The sequence below is a fragment of the Chrysoperla carnea genome, chromosome 2 (assembly GCF_905475395.1).
Source record: "Chrysoperla carnea chromosome 2, inChrCarn1.1, whole genome shotgun sequence".
Classification (NCBI taxonomy): domain Eukaryota; kingdom Metazoa; phylum Arthropoda; class Insecta; order Neuroptera; family Chrysopidae; genus Chrysoperla; species Chrysoperla carnea.
This window is the reverse complement of record NC_058338.1, coordinates 97,375,485-97,398,049: the sequence shown is the minus strand read 5'-3', so window position 1 is coordinate 97,398,049 and position 22,565 is coordinate 97,375,485. Positions and strand designations below refer to the sequence as shown.

The window sequence follows — 22,565 nt, the reverse complement described above, 5'->3', positions numbered from 1 at the left end:
GGATATACTTTTCACATTTATTAAAAATATTGCAACAGTTACCACACAGAGTATTTCAACAATTAACACAGTCAATTGTTTCTTTTCACTTGTTTTTATAAATAATTGTTAAAAATTTATCTTGTTTTTATCAAAATATACGTAAATAAAAAATATAAATCTATTATTAGTTGTTTTTTCATTTCATTTCATTTTTTTTTTGTCAAAAATACAGTGGACCCCCGGTAATCCGGCAAACGTTTTGCAGGGCAGTGTCGGACTATCGAATTTGTCGGATTATAGTACTACCTAAGACCCCCTATAGTCCGGAATTTTTTACAAAAGAGTACCTTGTAATTCGATAAGTCACAAATCCAGTTCTTTATTTACAGTCTTTTAATAAATAAACAAAGTTCGGATTACAAGGGGCGCTAGATTAGCCAGAGTCCGGATTATCGAGAGTCCACTGTATTGGAAAAAAATTCATATCGTGTCTTGTGAATTGGTATGCGAATGTTTAAAATTATGCGAAGATGACAGACACGAATGTGAATGCGAATATTCGTCATGTTACTATTATACATAAACACTGTATGAAACCATCTTGATAAGGAAAGTTAATGTTAAAAAATTAAATAAAAATTCCAAATCAATTTACCTTTATTTAAAATTGTACATAAATATTTATAAATAAGTGCATCTCATTTTAATCGCGAATCGTTCTTTTGTATACCTACATAACAACAGGTTTATTTACCAACAATGAATCGCATCTTAAATTTGTTGTCCGTGATTTTGTGTGCTGTGTCATCGGTAATTTGTGAGCAATATAATTTTACCATCCGTAAGTATTCAAAATTTCGATTTGTTTGCCTAATTTATATTTGATGCAATATTTTCTCGAGCAGAAATAGTTTATTTATTTTAAAAATTTAGTTTATTTATTATAATTTTATTATAGTTTAAAAAACTAAAAAAATACACTTTATTGCACTAAAAAATGAGTTATAATCAATTAATTAATTCTAATGTAAAAATTCAAAGCTTGGAATGGTCGATCTGCCAAATCAGATAATTTAAAGAATGAATGTTAAGAGCTCTAAATTTTACATTATAATTACAATTATTATCCACTTTTTATTGCAGTAAAGCGTTTTTTTTAAATTTTTTAACTATAATTTGCTTTCTTATTTTTTATGCTCGCTAAGTTAAAAATTGTGAAATATTTGGGTAGATGAGTGTTGACCTAAAGATCGGTCACAGAGCATTTTAGGCACTGCATCATCTCATTGTTGAGATTAATAATAATATTTCAAGATAATATTATTAATTTAATAAAGATAATGTAATCGATCGTTTATCCAGGTGATCCTGGTTAGGAATAAAGTTATTATATTGTTATCGGATCTTGATACGTGTGCAAGTTAATCAAACCATTAATAGTAGGTTAAAATAGACTTCAAAGATTTTAGTACAAATAAAGCTAATAAAAATGTGTTGAAAACGCAATGGAATTGCCTTTCCAGAAATAAATCACTATGTTTATCTGTGTAAAAAACGCTTGTAACGCTTGCAAGCTTGTAACGCTTAAAAATATTGATGCTACAAAATTTGAGTCTAAGCGTTATTATTATTATATTATTATTATAGGTTTATAAAGTATTATTGTATAAAATCACCTAATTAGTCCATTTCCGGTTGTCCGTCTGTCTGTCTGTAAACACGATAGCTTAAAAAAGAACAATAAATATTAAGCTAAAATTTGTATAGCGTGCTCAGGGCGGGAAAAGTTAGGTCGAGTTCATGGATGAGAAATATAGGTCAAGATCTTGTTAAGTATTATACTGCGTGTTTAACTACTATGGTCATATACGCAGTGTCAGCAGGTAATATGTTGTCCAATTATATTCATTGTGAAATAAAAGTTTAAATATAAAAAATGTTATAGAAAAATTAACAACTTTTTTTTGAAACATTTTTTCGTAAACATCACTGAAACATTTTTACGTATACATAGCCCTGAGGGGGCACATTAGCTTAGAAACATTATACAGTATGAATATATGTACTTATTGCTTATATTTACAGGTACTTATTGCTTATATTTTAAATTTTTTAACTACCCTAAAACCCTACACTTTTCGAAAAAGAAGTAAACATTTAATGAGTATAAATTATATTAAATTTTATTTTCTATATTTTATTTTTTGTGTATTAATTTTAATTTATTAATATTAATCAAGAAATTCTCAAAAATAAAAACAATTAACGAAAACCTGTCAATGGTACATATAGAATTTATAATCTTCGAAGAAACTTTCTATTTAAAATTTCTTTATCATTATTTACCCATACCAGTGCTCCCTGAAAACGATAGATGGGACATCCTATATAATGAATCAACATTTTTTTCTTAAGATGTATGTTTTTAACAGGAATTATAATTTTTAGCAAATGGTGGTTCAGTGAAAATAAATATCAGTGGCTTAAATAATGTGATTCAAACTTTATTGAATTCAGAAGTACAGAGAATTCAAAATCAAAACACGCCAGAAAAACAACTTAATTTAGGTGCAGTTCAAGCAATGATTATAATAACTACAAATGGTCACACAGGTAAAAACAATTCAAAAAAATTTCGCCAAATAAATTTTAAAAATAAATAAATTTTTTGTCTTGTTTCAGAAAAACATGTCGTAAACTCATTATGGCCCAATTATAATGGTCAATCAAGTAGTTCGGTACCATTTCAAAAGATTGATGAAGGTAATTTATATCCTATTTGAATTTTTTTATGTAATGCGTTACGAGTTTTCAAGAAAAGAACTGTTAGTCATTGATCAATTCATCAGCTAAGCATAAGATTATCTTTTTTTTCGGAGTGGGCTTCCATATTCAAAAACAAAGGACCCCGCACAATCAGCTAGGAAAATTTTCTTCGGGTCGTTCTGATCAAAAATTCTCACGGCTACAAATTTTTTTAACGAGCAATTTTCGAGCTACGAGCGATGAAAACTACGCATATATTATAGTAACAATAACTATCATATATGTGTGGTTTTAATCGTTCGCAATTCGAAAACGACTCGTTAAAAAATGAAGCCTTAGTTTTTTATCAAATGATCTGAAGAATATTTTGGGGGCAGTTTAAAAAAATTTCACAGAAAGCTATTTGCCTATCTAATTGTGCGGGATTTTTTGCAAAAGCAAAAATCTGGTGAGCCATGGAGGCAATACTAAAATTAATTCATGCCTGTAGAAATATTGATTAGTTAAAAATAAGTTGAATTATTTTTTAGATGAGTTTGGTAACGCTGGAAATTATGGTTTTTATATTGGTGGCAATGAAGTTTCATTCGAAAGAGACGACACTGCTTTATGTACACGATGTGAAGATGAGACTTCAGTATGTGAAATAATTGATCAACCCCAAGATGGAGGAAGTATACTTTTACGAACTAGAAATTGTAGAGATAATGCAAATACTTTATCATCCGTTACGAAACGAGTTCCGAATAAAGATGGGCTGAAGCAAATTTCAAAACGTATGATCGAAATTGACTGAGTAGTCTTTAATTACTCAAATTTTAAAATAATTACATTTATAGTTTAAAATTCGTTACACCGGATAAGCGATTTTTCTAAGCTTATGATTTCGTAGCTAATCAAAATTTCAATTTGCTTGTTTGTTATACCCCTAATCAGAGGTATAAATTTTATTTTTCATTTAATGAAAATTATATTAGAACGATTGATTAATCTGTTTGCAAGAAATAGCACAGTAATTATCAAAACACTTAAACGTAATCTAAACTGGCAAAAGTAACTTATCTAACATGTAATTCTCTCTCTTTCAATGATACAGTCATTACTGCTTACCCTAAGTTAAGCCTATTTAAGACTGTCATGCTGGCTGCTGGTCGTCATTAGTGATTTTTCCCCCAATTATTAGCGATTTTCGCCAATTATTAGTTGAACGGGTTCAATTTGTTTACTTATTTTGCGATTTGCGCAAACAAGTGTATTTATAAAGGTAGTTCGTCCGGCTGTTTGAACAAGTACGGTGAATGTTCATTATTTTGAGGATTCGATATCAGCGACCTCAAAAACCCCTTTATTCGTCATAAAAATTCTTAATTTGCAAAAAATATGAAAGCGGGAGGGGGAGGGGTGGATGTTGTAAAAAGTGCTATATTAATAAAAACATCTAAAGTTTTGGGTTACTTTAGCATTTAAAACTATTTGGACCGCTTTTTAAAATCTTTTAAAATACATTTATTCCATACAACCCCTTCCCCTAATAGCGCGGGGGTTCAAACTTAAAAATTTTGATTTAAACCATATAAACCTTTTTGAAAAATAGTTTTCTGAAGCCAAAGCAAAAATCACCCCCCAAAACCAGTCCATACACCCCCCAAACAATTATTTCCAGAAAGTGTTAAATTTTCCGTTTTTCGCAAAAATACGGATCAAGGAGTCATTTTACGGGTATGCAATTTATTATAAAAAAAATAAAAAATGCTACAATTTAAAAAAAAATTTAACCCCGTAGGACAAAATGGCATAAAATGGCAGCCATTTTAAACAATTCACTAAATTGAAAACTATTTAATGGATTTCGCTAAAATTTTAACCGAAAGTTGTAAGTAATAAAACCTACTATTGATATTAGTTTCATTAAAATCAATCAAATATTTTTCAAGTTACAGTCAAATGAACTGTTTTACCATATGTATGTATACATATATATATAACTGGGTGGTGAAGGGACGATAGCCCCCCCAAAAAAAAAAAAAAATTTGAGGAGTAGTTCTTAACATTGACTACAAACTTACCAATCTTGGATATGCACCGATGTCTCCTTTTGCGAATATAAATTTTTGACGCCATTTTGTTGGTTAGACATGTTGCACCACTCCGCAAAAGTAAAAAATTTCAAAAAATACCTATTTTGATGTGAAAAGAAAAACCCCAAAGTTTCGCTGCCCGAACTTTTAATCCATATAACAGCTTTTTTTTCTTAGTTTTACTCCAGTAAAATATAATATTTAATAATTTTATATGTAAATAAATTTTTTGTAAATAAAAATATGTTTTCTAATCTTGATTTTGTATAGGTTTTCCCATAAATATATAAATATTAAGTTAATTTTCCTCATTAAGATTATATTAACATAAGGAGGTCAAAATTATGAGAGATCATTTAAATATTTTTTTGTTTATGAAGATAAAACTTTAAAAACTTGTTTGAGATTTTAACAAGCTATTATTAGTACTTTTAAAAAGAGAGGGATTCACTTACTATTGGGAAATTTTTAAAGTGAAAACTTCTATAGGCACATTAAAAGATTTTTGGTATGGTAAAATCTTATGGATTCGCATCATCATCATCATGAATAACATTTTTTACAAGAGGTACAGTGGCCTGGTGGCAGAGTAGTGGATTCCAACACTGGGGGCAGCGTTCGAGATCGACTTATAATTCTAAATATTTTTTTTTTTATCCAAAAATTATTTAATTAATTTATGACACTTTTTAAACAAAAAATTAAATTTGTCTCACTTGTCGTATATTATTAGATAAATGTTAATATTATTGATCAAATTAAGGTATTTCCAGCACGGTATTAGCATTTAATTAGTAATTAATTTTAAGAACTTAATAGGGTTACTATTAAATCCCAAAGTTAAAGGAATTTTGACCTTTTAAAACACGATATAATTATATATGCTTACGTTTACAATTTTGATCAATTTACATCAAAATTAATATCTCGAAAACGAAAATTAATATCTAAAATATTTTTGTCTTTATTTTTTTCTAAAAACATTCAACCCTCCTACTTTTTTTTCAATTCCGTCGAATTTTTTAATATCGTAGAAAATAGCTGGTAGGACAATGAGTTTTACATTCTTTGAATGAGGAAATCGCGAACTTTGCAGTAGATTATCTCTCGTTCTAACCGACTAAAAACTCTGCAACTTCCCGATCTCACAGCTAACATTTTTTTAATTTTTATCATTACAATCAGTTTGAAAATTCAAAATACCTACATTTTTAAAAAATAAGTTTTGTAATAAAGAAGAATTAAATTTTAATGTTCGTTCGAGTGTTAAACTTATAAAAATCTAATATTTCAATTATTGTTCTTCGATTTCCGTATTTCTATTTTTTTCATGCCATATATTTTTTGACGTAGCCATTTATATTTTTAGATATATCATTGACGTGAATTCTTGTTCCTTCAATTACAAACATTCTGCAAAACTCTTGTTTCCATCAATCGAACTACATAAACATTAAAAAAAAAAAACAAAACTCGAAATGTTGTAAAATACGCCAGTCTTAATAAAGTTTGTACAAATTTACAGTTAAGTTTGATTCGACACTTGTTTGGGTTTGTTTTTTATTGCCCGTTTAGTGGAAAACCGGCATCAGAAAAGAGATTGAATAAAAAGTGTAAACTAACATTTAAAAACTTTTTACTTAATCATTTCCTGTGGTTTTCTACACCTAAGGTAGTATGACTAATGATGGATTGGGTTCTATTATAACTCACATTTAAAAAAAAAAAAAAAAAAAAAAAAAAAAACAAGTATTCAATACGACTAATTCATTTCATATTTCGTGGCCATGTGTAAAAACTATCACAGACAAATAAGGCAACGCCACCTGGACCCAAATACGCCGCCATTTTAACGTTGGGTTTTAGTTTTCAGTGATAAAAAAATTAGAATTTTTTTGAAAAAGTTTAATTAAAAGCAGTTATGGCTTTTGAAGTTAAGTTGACATATTATGGTGTCAGTATCTTATTCTTGTAAAACACAAGTTAGCACAAAATATCATTTTTACCTTTACAATGGTTTTTCTTCAAAATACACTTAACGTAACTACGCGCTCATTCCATCTAACTCCTCTTTTATATTTAAGATTATTTTTTTGATAATAGACCTTTTTTACATTTTTTTTTTCTTTTTTTTAAATGAAAGTAAATGTCTTGATAAATGGGCTAATTTTTTGCCCCGATTTTTTTGGAGCCATAGGACCGAGAAAGCAGACAATGAAAATCATTAAAATTCAAATTGTTGAAAACGATCCGGAAACACACGAAGCTACACGAATGGCGTTGTGACGTCATTTAAAGTTGACGTTATTGTCATTGCTTGTCGAATTGACATCACAGATCACGTGTGCGGTGGAGCCAAAAAATCGTTTTAAATTATTTCAAATATTTTGACTTTTTTACAATTTTTTTCATAGTGTTTTTATTGTTAAAAATGCGTAATTTTCGAGTTACAGGCTCTACTCGACCTATATTTTCATAATAAATTAACAAAATGCATTTCTGTTTTTCATGAAAAAGGTCTATAGTTGAGGATAGCAAGAACACTTTTATCCACTTGGTTTCTCTCTTAATTTCTCATCCTTTCATCTTAAATTATTAGGTAAGATCTCACTGTTGCTACTTGAAGAAATTTTTATGAATGTGTATTTTTAACTTCCTCTATTTCTAATTTGAGGAAATAAATGCATCAAATATCTATACATATCAAACTATTTATTATAATACCTACTTCCAGTTTGTTGTAAGAAATATTCCATTGTGGCCAGTCTTGATAAGGAAAAAGTATAATTATTAAAATTAAAATTCCCGAATGAATTTACGCATAACATTGGACATAAAAGACATGATTCATAATAATAATTAAACAATTAAAAAATTTTTAAATTATTTAACATTAATTATTTATTCGATTTTTTGGCTATTAAGAATGAAGAATTTTGTGAATATTTTAATTGTTACGATTTCAATAGTTCAAGCGTTCGAAAGTAGTTTTAAAGGTAAGATTTTCATTTTCAATTTCGGTTTTTACGACTTTCCTTAGTCTACATTGCAATATTTACAGCATTAAGTGTTTTTTTCGAGAAAATAGGGAAGTTGCAAATGTATATATAAATGAAAGAATAATTCATCTAAAGTATATTTAAGTAATTTTCTTACTATTAATCATTCCAATTTTTTATTAATTAATAATAAAAACAGTTATATTTTTTAAGAAAATACAAGACTTGTTATTGGTTGTAATGTATTTAAGCCCGTTGAAGCCGCGCTGTGACAAAATTCATTAAATAATTTCCTAGAAAAGTTAAGTTTTTAAATACAAAATTTATTTATTTTAGATGACAGTAGAAGTTACTTGGAATATCCAAAAAGAATTTCATTTTCAAGAACGCAAACAATGCCAAGAGCGCATAGGATGCCAAAAAGACAATTTCCATTTGGAAATATTCCGCATATACCGGTACCAGGATTACCACCACCCATGCTTGGCATACCACAAAGTCCTGAAATGATTCCCATGCCAGACATGCCTCCAATGCCTGCATATCCACATGTATCCGGCGTAATTGGACATGATATGCCGGGTTTACCTTCTTTACAAGGAATGCCACCAATAATTCATCAGATGCCTCATCTTCCTAACATGGGAACCTATCCATATGGACTTCATCATCCAGTACAATATGAGTTTGGAGTGCCACAGTTGCATGAAATACCGCCCAAGCCAAGCCATGTACCTGTAATACCACGTATACCGGAAATGCCACAAAGACCGGCCATTCCAATACATCTATGGCGTTTACACCAAAAAGAAAGCACCTCTACAAGACGTTCACTCATTAGTCAAAATCACCCGAGTAAGAATTATTTTAATTTTTTATTTAATTTTGGATGATTTAATTTTTTACTTATTGATTTAAGGCATTTGGTTTGGCAACGAAAACTCGAAAAACACACCCGAAGAACAATTTAGACATACACCAAATAATTTTCGCACATTTCATCAAGGTATACGATTTTCTATGAAATAAAATCCTTTTCTTTTAAGACAGGAGAGTTTTGTTATGTGGCACGCTCTCGTAAATGGAGCTAAAGTACTTCGTAGGTTGTAAAATCTGTTCCATTTTCGAAGTTTTATAAGATTGTGTAATGTCTTGTATTTGGAGATATGGCAAGTAAGAACATTCCGGTTAACGAAATCTTTGATGTTTGAAGGGTTGGACAATCTAAAAATCTCTCGTAAGGTTGACGTTAAATGATCGCCTATAACTTATGATTTTACGCCTATAGACTTTTTTCTTTGGAGATATTGAAGGCAAAGTTCTACGCTAATGATCCTCAAACCATACCTGATTTGAAACTAAGTGTAGAATTGAGTAAAAATTTTAATCAAATTTTTGACAATTAAGATGTTATTTGTAATTAAAAAATTAAAAATAATATTAAACTAAATATTTAGATAAACCCCCGACATAAAATCAGGTCTCATCGATTCGTTTGTGGCATCATAGCTCCTAAACGGAGCAACCAATTTTAATTTATTTGTTTTGCTTGAAAGGTAATTCTGATAACAGTTTTCTGAGCAAATACTAAGAAAATGTGCTCAGCCGTTTGAAGACCATCACCTCTTTTTAGTTTTTATCGGATACGTAACACTAAACTTTCACTATCGATCAAATTAACTTTCAAACAAACATAAAATCCTAATCGGTTCATACGGTTATGAGCTATAGACATACGTGCAGATACACACAGGTTGAACTTGAAACAACCCTCTTTTTAATCGACGGTTAATGACATTCTAAACGTTACACCTTTCTTACACAAACGCTAAATAAAAAATTACTTCTTCGCCCTTTTTGGTATTCGGAATGATTTGATTCACAAATTACATCAAAATGAAAAATGTTTATAATGTTAGCCACTCTTAAATAAAAAATAAGTTTCGTAAATGAAAGATAATGGTTTTAAAAATGATTTTATTAAACGCTAGAAATTTAATTATCTATTTTTAGACTCTTCCAACTTCGAATTAGATGACTTTTCGTTATGTAAACAATGTGATGATGCAACTTCAGAATGTGAAATAGTTGATCGACCTAATGGAAATACATTATTGCGTTCGAGAAATTGTCGAGATGAAAATAAACTACTTTTATCCACAAACGTAAAATTAATACCAAATCGAAGTGGTATCAGGAGAATTAGAAGCCGTGTGGTGGAGATTGCATGAAAATTATATATAAGAGGAACATTTAAGATGAAGCCATCCTCATATTTTCGATATTTACAGGCATATTGATTTGAAATTTTGCAGTCATATCGTTTTATTAGAACGCCCGAATTAAAGGAGTGTTACAAGTTTGATCACTATGTGTGTGTGTGTGTGTGTGTGTGTGTGTCAGTCTGTCTGTCTGTGTCATCGAAGCGCCTAAACAGATGAACCGATTTCAATGTTTTTGTTTTGTATGAAAGATAATTTAATAGAGAGTGTTTTTACCTACGATCCAAGTGCGAGTATTCCGTACCATAAAAAACTTAAAAATTGGCGATAATCTTCAAAATCGCCTCAGTTTGGAAAAGGCTTTAAGGAAAAAATTAATGTACCTAATAGAGAGTGGTCTTAGATATGTTTCAAGTGCGAGTTTAGGGTGCCGTACCCAAAAAATTTGTCGGTGGTTTTTAAATTTTTCTCTTTAATTTTTTCATTATTTTGGTGTACACTCAAAATTATAACACGATTATTGAAATATTTGAAAACATAACAATATTAAATTATCAGTTTATACCAGTTTTTTCATTCCATAGCATACTAATTATAAAATTAAAAAAAAAAAAATTATTAATAATTTTAAAACAAAATGCAATACTAAATCTCGGCAACTTGAACAATCTTGCAGATCTTCGTTGGTCTCGTCCAAGTTCTCGAGATTTAGTATTGTATTTTGTTATATAATCATGGATGAGATCAATCAGATTAATAATTTTAAAGCCCAAAGTAGAGACCAAAATAATGAAAAAATTAAAAATGCGAATTTTGTCATGAAAATCGGTTTATGATTATAAAAAATATTCCAAGCAACCTTTTCTTCTAATTTTCGCTAGACAAAATGTTAAGAATCGGCCCAATTTGTCAATTTATAATAATAAGCTGAGTTTAAAGTTCAGATTGCGGTTAAGTACTTAAAGAATGTAATTCATCACCCTGTATAACTGTTCAAAATTTCAAATCGATATCCCTTAAAATAATTAAAATATGAGGATGTCTTCATCTTAAATACGACACACTGTACCTATAAGAGGAATGTTTTCGCTCTAAGCCTGTGAATTTTTATTTATATAGAAAATTAAAAAAAGCATTCTCTAAACGTTTATATATATTTTTAGATATTAAGGAAAAATTGTGTGTAATTTAAAAAAATAATAAATATTTTCTCAAACATATTTAGATATGATCTTGAATAAAATTGATAATGAATAGAACCGATTGTTAAAATTGCTAAGTATGTCAACTAGAGATTGTCAGATAGTGCCAGAAAAAAAATCAATTCATGTTAAACATAAAGAAACAACAAACAAGTGAAAACAAACAATTGACTGAGTTAGTTGTTGAAATACCATGTATAGACAATGTTGATTACTCTGTCACACTACACATACATACATGTCACACATATATAACTGATATAGAACTTGCGCTCTCACGGATAAACAGTGATGTTTATGAAAAAATGTTTCAAACAAAAGTTGTTTATTTTTTTATAAGGAACATTTTTTACCTTTAAACTTTTGTTCTATCTCTAACGATTTACAAGATGGGTCCTACGGACCCAAGACCCAATTAACCTATGTTGCTCATTAACAAACTTGACCTCACTATTTACGTCCTCAGTACGCTATAAAAATTTCAGCTTGATATCTTTTTTCGTTTTTGAGTAATCGTGATGACAGACGACAGACAGACAGACAACCGGAAATGGACTAATTAGATGATTCTATGACCACCTATACCAAAATTTTGTTCATAGCATTCATATTTTTAAGCGTTACAAACTTGGGACTAAACATAGTATACCTTGCATATTACATATATGCATGGTATAAAAACAACAATTTACAGTCAGTCTCATTCATTTGAATAAAGCACAAGACTGTTCAAGGCACGACTAAAAATTTATTGGCAGGCGGTTTTCTCAAAATAAAAGAATATTTTTTTCAAGTAATATTGTAATGTTAAAGTTTGTACACGAGAAAACCGCGAACCAATAAATTTTTAGCGATTAAAATAATTCAATCTAGTTATTTTCAATTTTTATTTCATTTTTGCATTTATCAATAAGTATTGGCCACTCAAAATAATTCATTAAATCCGGTCAGTTTTATCACCCATAATGTCTGTTATACTTTCTATGTTAAATAACAGGACTTATGGGTTAATGTGTAGTGATTCCAATTCTTGATGAGGAGGTCTCCGGTTCGAAGCACGGTCAAGTAGAAATTTTAATTTTTCTCTACATTTAATGAAATGATTAATTTAATTTAATTTAATTAATTTGAATGCGCATTTCCTACCTGCGTTTATTACTGGGAGTACAGATAAATCATCCATAGAGATAGGTCAAGCTGTCTGACATGTATTTTTCACCTTTATTCGACTTTTAAATGTCAAACTGCATATCTGATTTCCTTCTGAATAAGTTTTTATTCAACTACCCCCAAAATTAAACCTTTGTATTCCCGAATCGTTGATTATATTGATGGATTCGAATTAATTAACTGAGTGTATCAGTTGGTAATAATTTATAATAAATAACACGTAGAAAGGGATCTACCTTCTATCCAAGTAGTAAATTTATTAGAAATATGTTATATTCAATATTAATGACAACAGAGTAATTATTACGTCAAAGCAATTAAACTAAAGCTAATTAATACAAATAAGGGTATTATTATCATCTGCATTCAAATTTAGAAGATGGAATATGTGACTATCTTTGTCCTTGGATACCAAGATGGTCCATTATTATCTATTACATTTATAGGTTAGATACAATTGGCATGCACTTGCTGATTCGCCTCATCGAAAAGAAATGTGTAGTTAATGTGAATACGTTTTATAGTTAATGAAAATACGTTTTTAAAGCACGCAGTTTAATTTAAGTAGTTAGATCTTTTAATTCTGATTTAAAATAAATTATATTTAGCATAAATATAAATGCGAAACAATTAAATTGTACTATTAGGCAAGAAAACACACTTTAAAGTTCAAAAAGTTGGCATTTAAACAAGTAAAGTGTAGTCACAACTTGGATCTTGCAAAAATTAATAAAATTTTGAGATTTGTTGTTTAATTTCTTCCTTCTCTGCCAATTTTGGGGACAAATTATCAGTACGAATACACGATTCAGGCTGGAATGTTATGGGGAAGGTTAAGCCAAAAAGAGTAAAGTAAGTCTGAAAATCATACTCTGAATTTTTCCTAATACAACTCAGGTTTTTTTATGTAAAGACTGCCTAACTTAGATAAAAAATTCTAAGCCAAACTTTTGACACCGATTTTAAGTTTCTGGACATCAAAATACGCTTACTGTTCTACACATCTTCACAAGATTCATGGAGTAGTGGCGTGACGCAGGAGTTCACTTTAAGATAATTATAAAAGTTCACTAGACATTGGCATATAACAAATCTATAAAACCTTTTAACTACTATTTGTAATTTTCGTAATTCCTTTGCTGCCGAAATTATGACCAAAAAGTGAGCCAAAAATTAGTGTCCACCGGGATTGATATCTGTCACATTATAAAAAATAAAGCTTCAGGTTAGCGTAGTTAATCTTTGATAGGAAGACTGCCACGTTCTATGTATTTGCTTCAATTATAAAGAAACTAGCTTCTGCCAAAAGAAAAAAATTGAAACGAATTAAAAAGGGGTAAATGAAGAAGTTTCGATGAATACCATATGTACTCAGGTAATCATCCTGGCAAAGATAGGTGAAATTCAACACACGAAAAAGTGAATTCAAAATTCACTTTATTTGAAATTAAATTTAAAAGAAAAACAATTAGTACAGTTAAAGATGTTACAAATAAAGGAAAATGAAAGAAACCGCTTGCATTTTGCTAAAACTTCATGGAATGTGTTTCTTAGGTGTCAAATATCATTAGTAACGCATGAGTTAGTGGCGGTAATGTTTCTATTGGTTAATAAACTATAAATTGTTAGTTCAATGGAACGGTTAATGCTAAAGTTGACTTACAAAATTAACAAATAGGCAACTTGAATTACGTATACGTTATACATGTATAATAGTTTTCGAACACTTAACATTTATACAAGTTGCCTAAGTACTAATTTTTTAAGTGAACTTTAACATTGCTCGTTTTATTGAATTCAAAATTTATTGTTGATTATAAAAAGAACATTTGCTTCACTAACTCATTCGTTATTAATAACATTTGACACCAGGAACACATTCCATGAGGTTTAAGCAAAATGCAAATTTTTCTTTCATTTTCCCTTATTTGCCGATTTTTGTAACATCTTCTACTGTACTGTGCCTGATATTCATTAAAACGATGTTCTTGAAGATAAAACTTCTTTCGGTGCTTTAGAATCGGATGAAACTCTTGGGAAAAAGCACTCCAATCTGGCTGGTGAATTAGTGATATCGCTGTTGTCAAAATAAATTGTTTAAATTATTTATAATAGTTTTTTATACCTACGCACCTACGTCAATAATTTCAATTTACAGATTAAGGTAGTACCAGCATGAAATCACTTTTCGACAGATTTGGCCGAATTTTTTTTCTCGGGTTTATAATAGCTTTATTTATGAATTGAGATCGCGAGATATTTAAAGACAAAGTTCGCGATTTTGAGGGTCATGTCCCATTTAAAGCATGTAAAATGTCCGGTCTCTCCAACTATTTTTTATGATATTATTATATATTGAAGAAAAAATAGAAAAAAATGTTTATACAATACAATTCTAAAAAAAAAAATTAGAAATTAATTTTCACTTTCGAGATATTAATTTTGACGTAAATTGATCGAAATTGGGACGTTGGCATAATTATTTCCCATTTTAAACGGTCAAAATTTCTGAAACTTTGGGAATTAATAGTAAGCATTATTAAATTCTTAAATTTAATTTTTCGTTAAATTCTGTCGAAAAAAAATTGTACCATTGCTTTAACATAGAAACTGCAAATACCATGCTGGAAATACCTTAAGTAATTTTAATTATTCATACTGTAATTAATTAAAAAATGTATAAAAGAAACAGTTATTCCAAAGTTCGAAGTTTGCACTGTCGACAGCCCCATCATTTTATTTTTTGTGGCTGTATTTCTGACAAGAAAGTTTGCCAACCACTTGGAATAGCAAATATAGTACAGATTAATTAAATGAAGCAAAACAATTTCGAATAGAATTTAATGTTATATATCATCGTACGAATTATCAAGTCCAATAAACTCTCCCAATGCGGACATAGTTTGTTAAACCAAACACAAGTTTGTACGTCTAAATGCTTTATTCGATTTCGAATTATAGAATTGATGATACAAATAAGTTAGTAATATTATATATATCATCATATTGTTCATAATATAGTTTCAAATATTCTAATACAGGATATCCAACATAATGTCTTGAAAAGGTTTCGCGAAAACATTATTTACTTATTAGCAATCAATCATTCCATAAACGAAAAAAGTCTGTGAAAATAATTCTGTTTATACATGATAAAATGTTAAATTGAAACACATAATTAAATGAAAATCCGATCGTAATGATGCCTCCTCACTCTCGTGAAGTAGCACGATGTTGTGCGAGGAACGAAAATTTAGAGGTGTACCTACTTGTAGTGTCTCGCCTGTCCTCGCCTCACCTTACCCGATTTTGCTAAAAAGCATTTTTTGTACCCGAGTAAAAGACAACACGAGGCATCCACGCGAGTATTATCCTCATATTCTCATAATTAATGGTGTAGTTCAAAAGTGTTTTAGACCTACCGAAGTAGCTGTTGCTACTCACTTTGATGCCTGCCATAGCAATGAGATACTTGCAAATTAAGAGTGTGGTGGTGAGGGTTTCACTTTGCGAGTAACTTATAAACCGAAAAACGTAGCCCATAATTTAGCATAAATTCTACGATTCCCTTTAACAGCTAGTGCCTGTACATTTGATAATAAAAAAAATGAAGGTTTTAGCATTGTCTAAACGGTAGAAAAAATTGTTTCTTATCAACAGATGTTTTAAATTCTTTTGACAGATGAATAATTTCTTGCACGTATTTCACTGATTTTCTTTCAAAATTTTTTTAACATAGGCAAAAAAAAAATTTCAAAACATATTTTTCATAAATTCGATACTCAAACCATGGTTTAAATCCCGAATTTGGTTAATTATCTAACTGACCGTTATCAATCTTCCAAATAACAAAATGATAAAATGAAACATGAAATTGTGACTTCATTATGAGCTCACGATCTTGTATGCCCGTAATTCAGAGGATTATGGCTAGATGGCAAAGAAAACGGAAGAAAGACATTATTATGTGTTTTTAGTTTTAATCCGTTAGTATATATAAATTAAGTGAATTTTTAAATAAAACGCTTACTCCAAGGTAAGTTGGTTATTTTTCATCAACGAGCGTATTTTGAATTATAAAAATACATTTTGATTTCGATTAGAAATAAAATTTGTGAAAAATATTTAATCATCAGATTAAGTATGTTTTGTTTTCCCCTTTTCTTTCTTCAATACAAATAATTTTCACTTAGTTGACACTCTGTAGAATGTGTAATGCTTAGAGATATGTTTAGTGTCCTCTTGTTTGATGTTCATGCTTACATAACCACATACCTACCACGAGCAGACATAGTTAGTTATACATGGATTTGATGATATTCTAGGTAGGGTCTTCGAATATTATTCATTTGAGTGTTATAATCTATAACCAAAATTCTAGAATATTTGATCAAGTTGTGTGTACAAGTTTACAGTTTCACTATAAAATGAAACGAATCATATATGCAACTTGACAATCGTTGAAGTGCATTTACAGGCGCATATATAACAGTTCGAAACTTCAATTAATAATATTGTTTATTGTTTTGAGATCAAGCACATAATCACTGTTATTTGAGAGGGAAATGAAGGGGAAAGTTTTGGTTAGTAATTGAGTTAATCTTTGTTACAGTGCCGTATTGTTGATTAACATTACCCAAATCACAAGTTTGCTGCTTTCATTTAGACCTATCAGCTAAATCATACCCAAATTAGAATTAATACTCCCAATGTATGTTGATTTTAACTTCATGATATAGAAAAATTGATCATTAAAATATTAAAAAAACTGCTAGTATACAAGTCGAACTAGAATAGGACTGTTGCACTATGATGATCTTTTACTCGCAAAAAAGGCCAAATTTTTTTTTGTCAGATCCAAATTAGATATTGAATGGACTTAACAAAAAGTTCGTTATAGATTCATCAACAACAAATCAAATATTTCTGCGTTATCTGCTTGCCAGGAAAAAACCAAACCGTATTTATGTTGCAATCAATTTCGAAATAACTGTTTTGTTGAGAAGTATGTAAGCATTTCTAAGAGGGTTTAGAAACTTCAAGCTGAAGAGACTTGTGTGTTTTTGACATTTGAATACTATTTCCATCTCTGAGAGGAGTAAATAAATAAATCGGAAATCACGTCTTTTCCACTACCTCGCACATTAGAAAATTCTTTGTCTTAAACACTTCTTATAACCCAATTTAAGATTTCTAGTGGTGTTTCTATTTGCATTCTCTTGTACAATCTAGTAGTGTTTCTATTTTGCAGTCTCTTGTAATGATATTAAAATGACCAAAAAATTATTGATAAAAATAAAAAATACACAATTAATAAAATAATTTAAGTTTGTTTAATATTTTATAGAAAAATTAATGTTATAATTTTGATGCAATTTTAGAAATGTTTGTTTTAAAGCTTAGATAATTTCCCGCATAATTACACCTGGAATATTAACCAGAACTTGATGAAGAATGTGATGCAAATTGTCTAGTTTTAACCATTGCACCAGATGGATTTGGTGACGTTTTCGTTTTCTCCGATATAACTCGACTACCATTCATACATTTTGTGGTTGTGTATAATTGTTTTCCTTTGGATTTACCAACAATTTCGCATGCATTTGCTGAAGATGGACAACTTTTACAAACATTTTTATAAGTACTCAAATCAAAATTGCTTGAACCGCCTAAAAAATTAATTTCGTAATTACTTTTAATTTTATTTTTAAAACTATTTACTTACGATTTAAGCTTGAGCTAGAAGAAAATCGTGTGTTTGAACTGCTACTGACTCTGTTATTTAAGCCCAAATTAGTAGGTCGTGGAGAGGTCACCTTATTTTTACCACCTGTCGGTTTTCTTTTAGGCTTAGGCGTTGATGTTCTCGTCACGGCAGTAGGACGTTTTTGTAATAGGTGAACTATAAGATTATGTAATTATTCGATGAGTAATATAGTTAATTAGTAGTTGCCGTGAAGTCAGTAATAATTTAATTTAATTTCCATGAATTTAGGACCGATTGATCCATCTTTAAGTAGGAACTAAGAGTTAAATAATAATTTTTAAATATGTATAATTTAAAGTAAAATTAGTTAAATATTCAATGTACATTTTTTGATGTTTATATCCCGTCAGCACTCGTGCCACCTTACGGTAGTCTATAGGCGTCTGATGAGATTTTTTCTGACGTGTTCTCGCATGCGTCAAATATTTCGAGAGTTAAATGTTCTTTAACTTTGTAAATCATAACCTCTAAATAATTTTATAAAAATTTATGTTTTAATGCACTACCTTATTAAAAATAGTTTGATTACGTGATTATTGAATAATGTTTGAGAGTTTAAATGTTAGAGCAGAGAAATAATATAAAAAAATTAAATTTGTTTTAACTAATGTCACTATATTCTTTCACAAGTTTTTTTAATTTACTGAGTTCGTCTTAAAAAAATGACGAAAGTATACGAACAATTTTCGGACCCGAAAATTCTCACAGTTAATCTTTTTTTGTTTACTCATTCACTCTCGTGGTGAAAGAAATCTCACAATTTCTGAATGACTTGAAAAAAATATATTTAAAAAAACAATAGATAGATTGAAGAAGCTTTCAAGCAGCGTTTTTGCACCAGAAACCTGTCTGGTATTTTAAATGGTTACCAGTCAAACAAAAAAATAACATGTTTTTCCCTTGTAAATAAAAAGTTATTCCCATAACCATTGTCCAGTAACCATTGAAAATACCAGAAAAACAGATTTTTTGACTATAGCTACCTGAAAGTCGCTTTTGTTCAACAATTTCAGGAAAAAGCCTTTAAATATAAAAGTCTTCGTATTCCATAACTATTTTTGATTTTTCCATATTTAGTGGCCAAAAATACAATTATATTTCGTTAAATTCGAAACTGACTTCACAATAGCATTAATTATTTGACATAGATTTCACTTAGAAATTATCTTACATGGTCGATTTGCTAAATCTTCATCATCCCCAGGATCTAAAATTAAACCAAGAAATAATTTATTAACCAAGATAAGGCAAACATGTTTTTAACAGTTTAAAAGAATGACTTGGCAGGAAAAATATTTCAGCAAAATATAAACATATTCAAATTTTAAAAAATATGATTATCGTCAAATTAAACGAAAGTTTATTGAACTCACAAAAGGTTGTGTTTTGATTACGTGGGACCCAAAATCACTAAAAATTATCTATTGAACCGAATTTTCGATTACTGTGCGTACTAAGATAAAGATGCATTATGTATGCGAAATATACAGACCGCGCCGGTGAATTGGTTATGGAGGGAAAATTTCGATCGATTTTTTAACTTAAAAACGGTTGCTAGAATTTTAAAAATCATACTAATCAGTTAATTTTAAAGCAAATTGTTATACTTACATGGAGCACAATAAACTGTAGAATATACGGCCACAAACACAACAATAGACAACAATAAACCTGATTGATGCATTTTTTTAAATTCACTTTGACTTAAATAAAATAAAATCTTCCTGTCTACTACAATAAGAGAACCAATTCAGATTCATCTAAATCATAAAATATTTATACAAATGTTTATAAAGAGGAAAACTTAATATATAAGATAACAAAAAATTCATTAACATTTTCAAAGTTAGTGATTCCCTATCAATGTCATGGGTCATTGTACACATCTGATCGGAAAAACTGATTAAATGTATTATTCATATTTTAAAAAAAAAAAAAAAAAAAAAAAAAAAAAAAAACAAAACAAAACAAAACAAAAAAAAAAAACTTTTTTAAACAAGGTTTACCTATACTAAATTGCATTTCAAAACAACAATATTTGAAATTTGTTAGATTGTTAGACAAAATATTTACTTTCATACAAACAACTTATGCGTTTATATCAACTTCACCACTAAACCTCGATACAACGGTGGTTGTGTCACATTTTCATCTTTCTATTTTTTATGGGTTTTAAGAAAATTTAAGCTAAAATTTTGCCCCAATTTTGATTTTCAGGGAAAAATAAAGATATTTACGACAAAATGTTTCTTCAAAGAAAAGTTTATTTATTTTTTTATAAGGAACATTTTTACATTTAATGAGGTATCGTGATGTTGGACTGATGGAGAGACGAACGGACGTACAGACAAACGGAAATGGACTTGGTGATTTTATGAACACCTATACCATTATTTTGTTAGTTTTATCAATATTTCTAAGTGTTACAAACTTGAGACTAAGATTAGTATACTTTGATATAAATTTCATATATACAGGGTATAAAAATTCATTCACATTGTTCCGTTTTAAAGCATTGTACACATCTGATCGGAATAGCTGATTATACATGAAAATCTCTTTTTACACAATAAAATAGATAAATTTGGATTAATAATGTCTTCCCGATATAATCACCGCAAAGTTCTTAAACTAGGCAATTAGGTGGATTTCTTCAATACGGCATCCTCTATAAGGTTTTTTTTTTTTTTTTTTTTTTTTTTTTTTTTAAATAAATCGTTGAATCAAAACGGTTTTCTACTTAGTAAAATGTGTATGTTTTAAAATTAAACAAATTAATTGGCTTTAAAAATTTAGATGGATTCAATATTTTTTAATTCAATGGTACAATTCGGCATTCAAAAAAAAAAATTAAAAACAAGTTCCTTTTTTTCCTTATATATAAAGCGTATTTTCCAAGTATAAGAAAAAATTTACAACTAATTCTTTAGTCAATATAATTTTTAAATTGTGATTATCTTGTTGATTAAAGGAAGTTTTAAATTTATTTTCAATCGGAATTACCAATCTATGTAATATTTATCAAATGTCAATGAATGTTTATACCCTGTGTTTATGAAACATATATCATGGTATAATAATCATAGTATCAAAGATACTATGACGTAAAAAATCTTAATGACGTAAAAAATCTTAATCAATACGTCATCATTACGTAATCAACACTGTCGATACCTAATATTTCAACAATTAATTCAATCCAAGTTCTGTTTTCACTTGTTTCAATTGCAATTAAGATGACATATGCGTTTGTTAGAAAAATCAAATTATAAATCAACGGTATTACGTAAGAGTAGGGGCTTGGTTTCATCTTCTCAAAATTTGTTAGAAAATTAAAACAAAAATATTTCGATCATTTCCAGAAAATCGTCTAAAATATAGATCGTTTATTTATAAATAAAACCATGATTTTATTTAATTTTAATAATATTAAATCAAAAGCAAAAAATTAAAACTTTGGAATAACTGTGTTTTTTATTTTATTTTGAAAATAATTATAGTATTAATAATTAAATTTTCATGATTTGTAAATCGAAATTATTAACGTGTGTATAAAATTAAAAAAAAAAATTTTAACTATAAAAATATAAACAAATCATAAAATTAATCATATTTCTCAAATTTTATATCAAACGCCATCTATGAACAGTTATCAGAAGTTTTTAAAGATCAGAATCACATAGTAATTAATTATACAGCTGTAATTATTATAACATAGGTTTCGTTCTTTCGGTTGAAAATAGTTTTAGTTTCTTAGGGTACGATGTTATATCTGTAGCCAATATTCATAGTATGTTGCTGACGCGAAACCATTAGATTTTACTCTACCAAATCTTATTTATTATTACTCTAGCGAATATTTTTCTGTCCTGCCTTTATCTTCCTTATTCCATTATTAAATTCGATGATTCACCCCTCATTTTCGAGGTTATTATGTCTAGTTTTGATGAAAAATATACTCACGGTCTAAAATTGTAGGGCTTAGGGAAAAACAGGCTAGACAAAAAATTTGAACGAAAAAATATCATAAATTTAAAGTTTTTACAGATACTCGCCTAATACTCTAGAGATATAATTACTATTTTTAATACATGTTCTCCTAATATTAATTTAAAAACTACTTTTCACTACTTTTCTACGAAATTTGTTGTTTGTTGTTAATTAGCCACGGGTATAGGATAGCCATGGGAGTAGAATTCTGTATGGATCGAGCTAGTATTATTTATTATCTAATATCTAACGTTATCTAATATCTAAGTAACCCAAAATTTTAGATGCTTTTATTAATATAGCACTTTTTACAACATCCACCCCTTCCCCTCCCGCTTTCATATTTTTTGCAAATTCAAAATTTTTATGACGTATAAAGGGGTTTTGGG

General features: G+C 28.9%; 4 protein-coding genes across 13 annotated transcripts in view; 2 read left to right on the top strand and 2 right to left on the bottom strand.

Annotated features, from left to right (window-relative positions):
- The window catches only part of LOC123292073 (uncharacterized protein CG43867), an 872,927-nt gene that overhangs the window by 521,471 nt on the left and 328,891 nt on the right, over positions 1 to 22,565 (bottom strand). The gene's annotated exons all lie outside the window — the stretch shown is intronic.
- LOC123292080 lies at positions 690 to 4,389 on the top strand. Its single transcript, XM_044872606.1, has 4 exons — positions 690 to 823; positions 2,431 to 2,595; positions 2,665 to 2,745; positions 3,279 to 4,389. The coding sequence occupies exons 1-4, from the start codon at positions 742 to 744 to the stop codon at positions 3,542 to 3,544; spliced, it is 594 nt and encodes a 197-aa protein (XP_044728541.1). The 5' UTR covers positions 690 to 741; the 3' UTR covers positions 3,545 to 4,389.
- LOC123292078 (translation initiation factor IF-2-like) lies at positions 7,732 to 10,198 on the top strand. Its single transcript, XM_044872604.1, has 4 exons — positions 7,732 to 7,822; positions 8,162 to 8,680; positions 8,745 to 8,831; positions 9,839 to 10,198. The coding sequence occupies exons 1-4, from the start codon at positions 7,753 to 7,755 to the stop codon at positions 10,054 to 10,056; spliced, it is 894 nt and encodes a 297-aa protein (XP_044728539.1). The 5' UTR covers positions 7,732 to 7,752; the 3' UTR covers positions 10,057 to 10,198.
- On the bottom strand, positions 17,783 to 19,945 carry LOC123292082. The gene is made up of 4 exons (XM_044872610.1): positions 19,798 to 19,945; positions 19,358 to 19,393; positions 18,145 to 18,321; positions 17,783 to 18,088 (listed from the first exon to the last, which is right to left on the bottom strand). Exons 1-4 carry the CDS (start codon positions 19,868 to 19,870, stop codon positions 17,853 to 17,855), a joined length of 522 nt encoding a protein of 173 aa, XP_044728545.1. The 5' UTR covers positions 19,871 to 19,945; the 3' UTR covers positions 17,783 to 17,852.

Bases quoted from the DNA above. Each gene is read 5' to 3' on its own strand.
- LOC123292080 (XM_044872606.1), top strand. From the start codon at position 742: ATGAATCGCATCTTAAATTTGTTGTCCGTGATTTTGTGTGCTGTGTCA. The intron at 824-2,430 runs GTAAGTATTCAA...TATAATTTTTAG, and splicing joins GCAATATAATTTTACCATCC to CAAATGGTGGTTCAGTGAAA. The intron at 2,746-3,278 runs GTAATTTATATC...ATTATTTTTTAG, and splicing joins ATTTCAAAAGATTGATGAAG to ATGAGTTTGGTAACGCTGGA.
- LOC123292078 (XM_044872604.1), top strand. From the start codon at position 7,753: ATGAAGAATTTTGTGAATATTTTAATTGTTACGATTTCAATAGTTCAA. The intron at 8,681-8,744 runs GTAAGAATTATT...TATTGATTTAAG, and splicing joins CATTAGTCAAAATCACCCGA to GCATTTGGTTTGGCAACGAA. The intron at 8,832-9,838 runs GTATACGATTTT...ATCTATTTTTAG, and splicing joins TTTTCGCACATTTCATCAAG to ACTCTTCCAACTTCGAATTA.
- LOC123292082 (XM_044872610.1), bottom strand. From the start codon at position 19,870: ATGCATCAATCAGGTTTATTGTTGTCTATTGTTGTGTTTGTGGCCGTA. The intron at 18,322-19,357 runs GTAAGATAATTT...ATAATCTTATAG, and splicing joins AGATTTAGCAAATCGACCAT to TTCACCTATTACAAAAACGT. The intron at 18,089-18,144 runs GTAAGTAAATAG...TTAATTTTTTAG, and splicing joins TTCTAGCTCAAGCTTAAATC to GCGGTTCAAGCAATTTTGAT.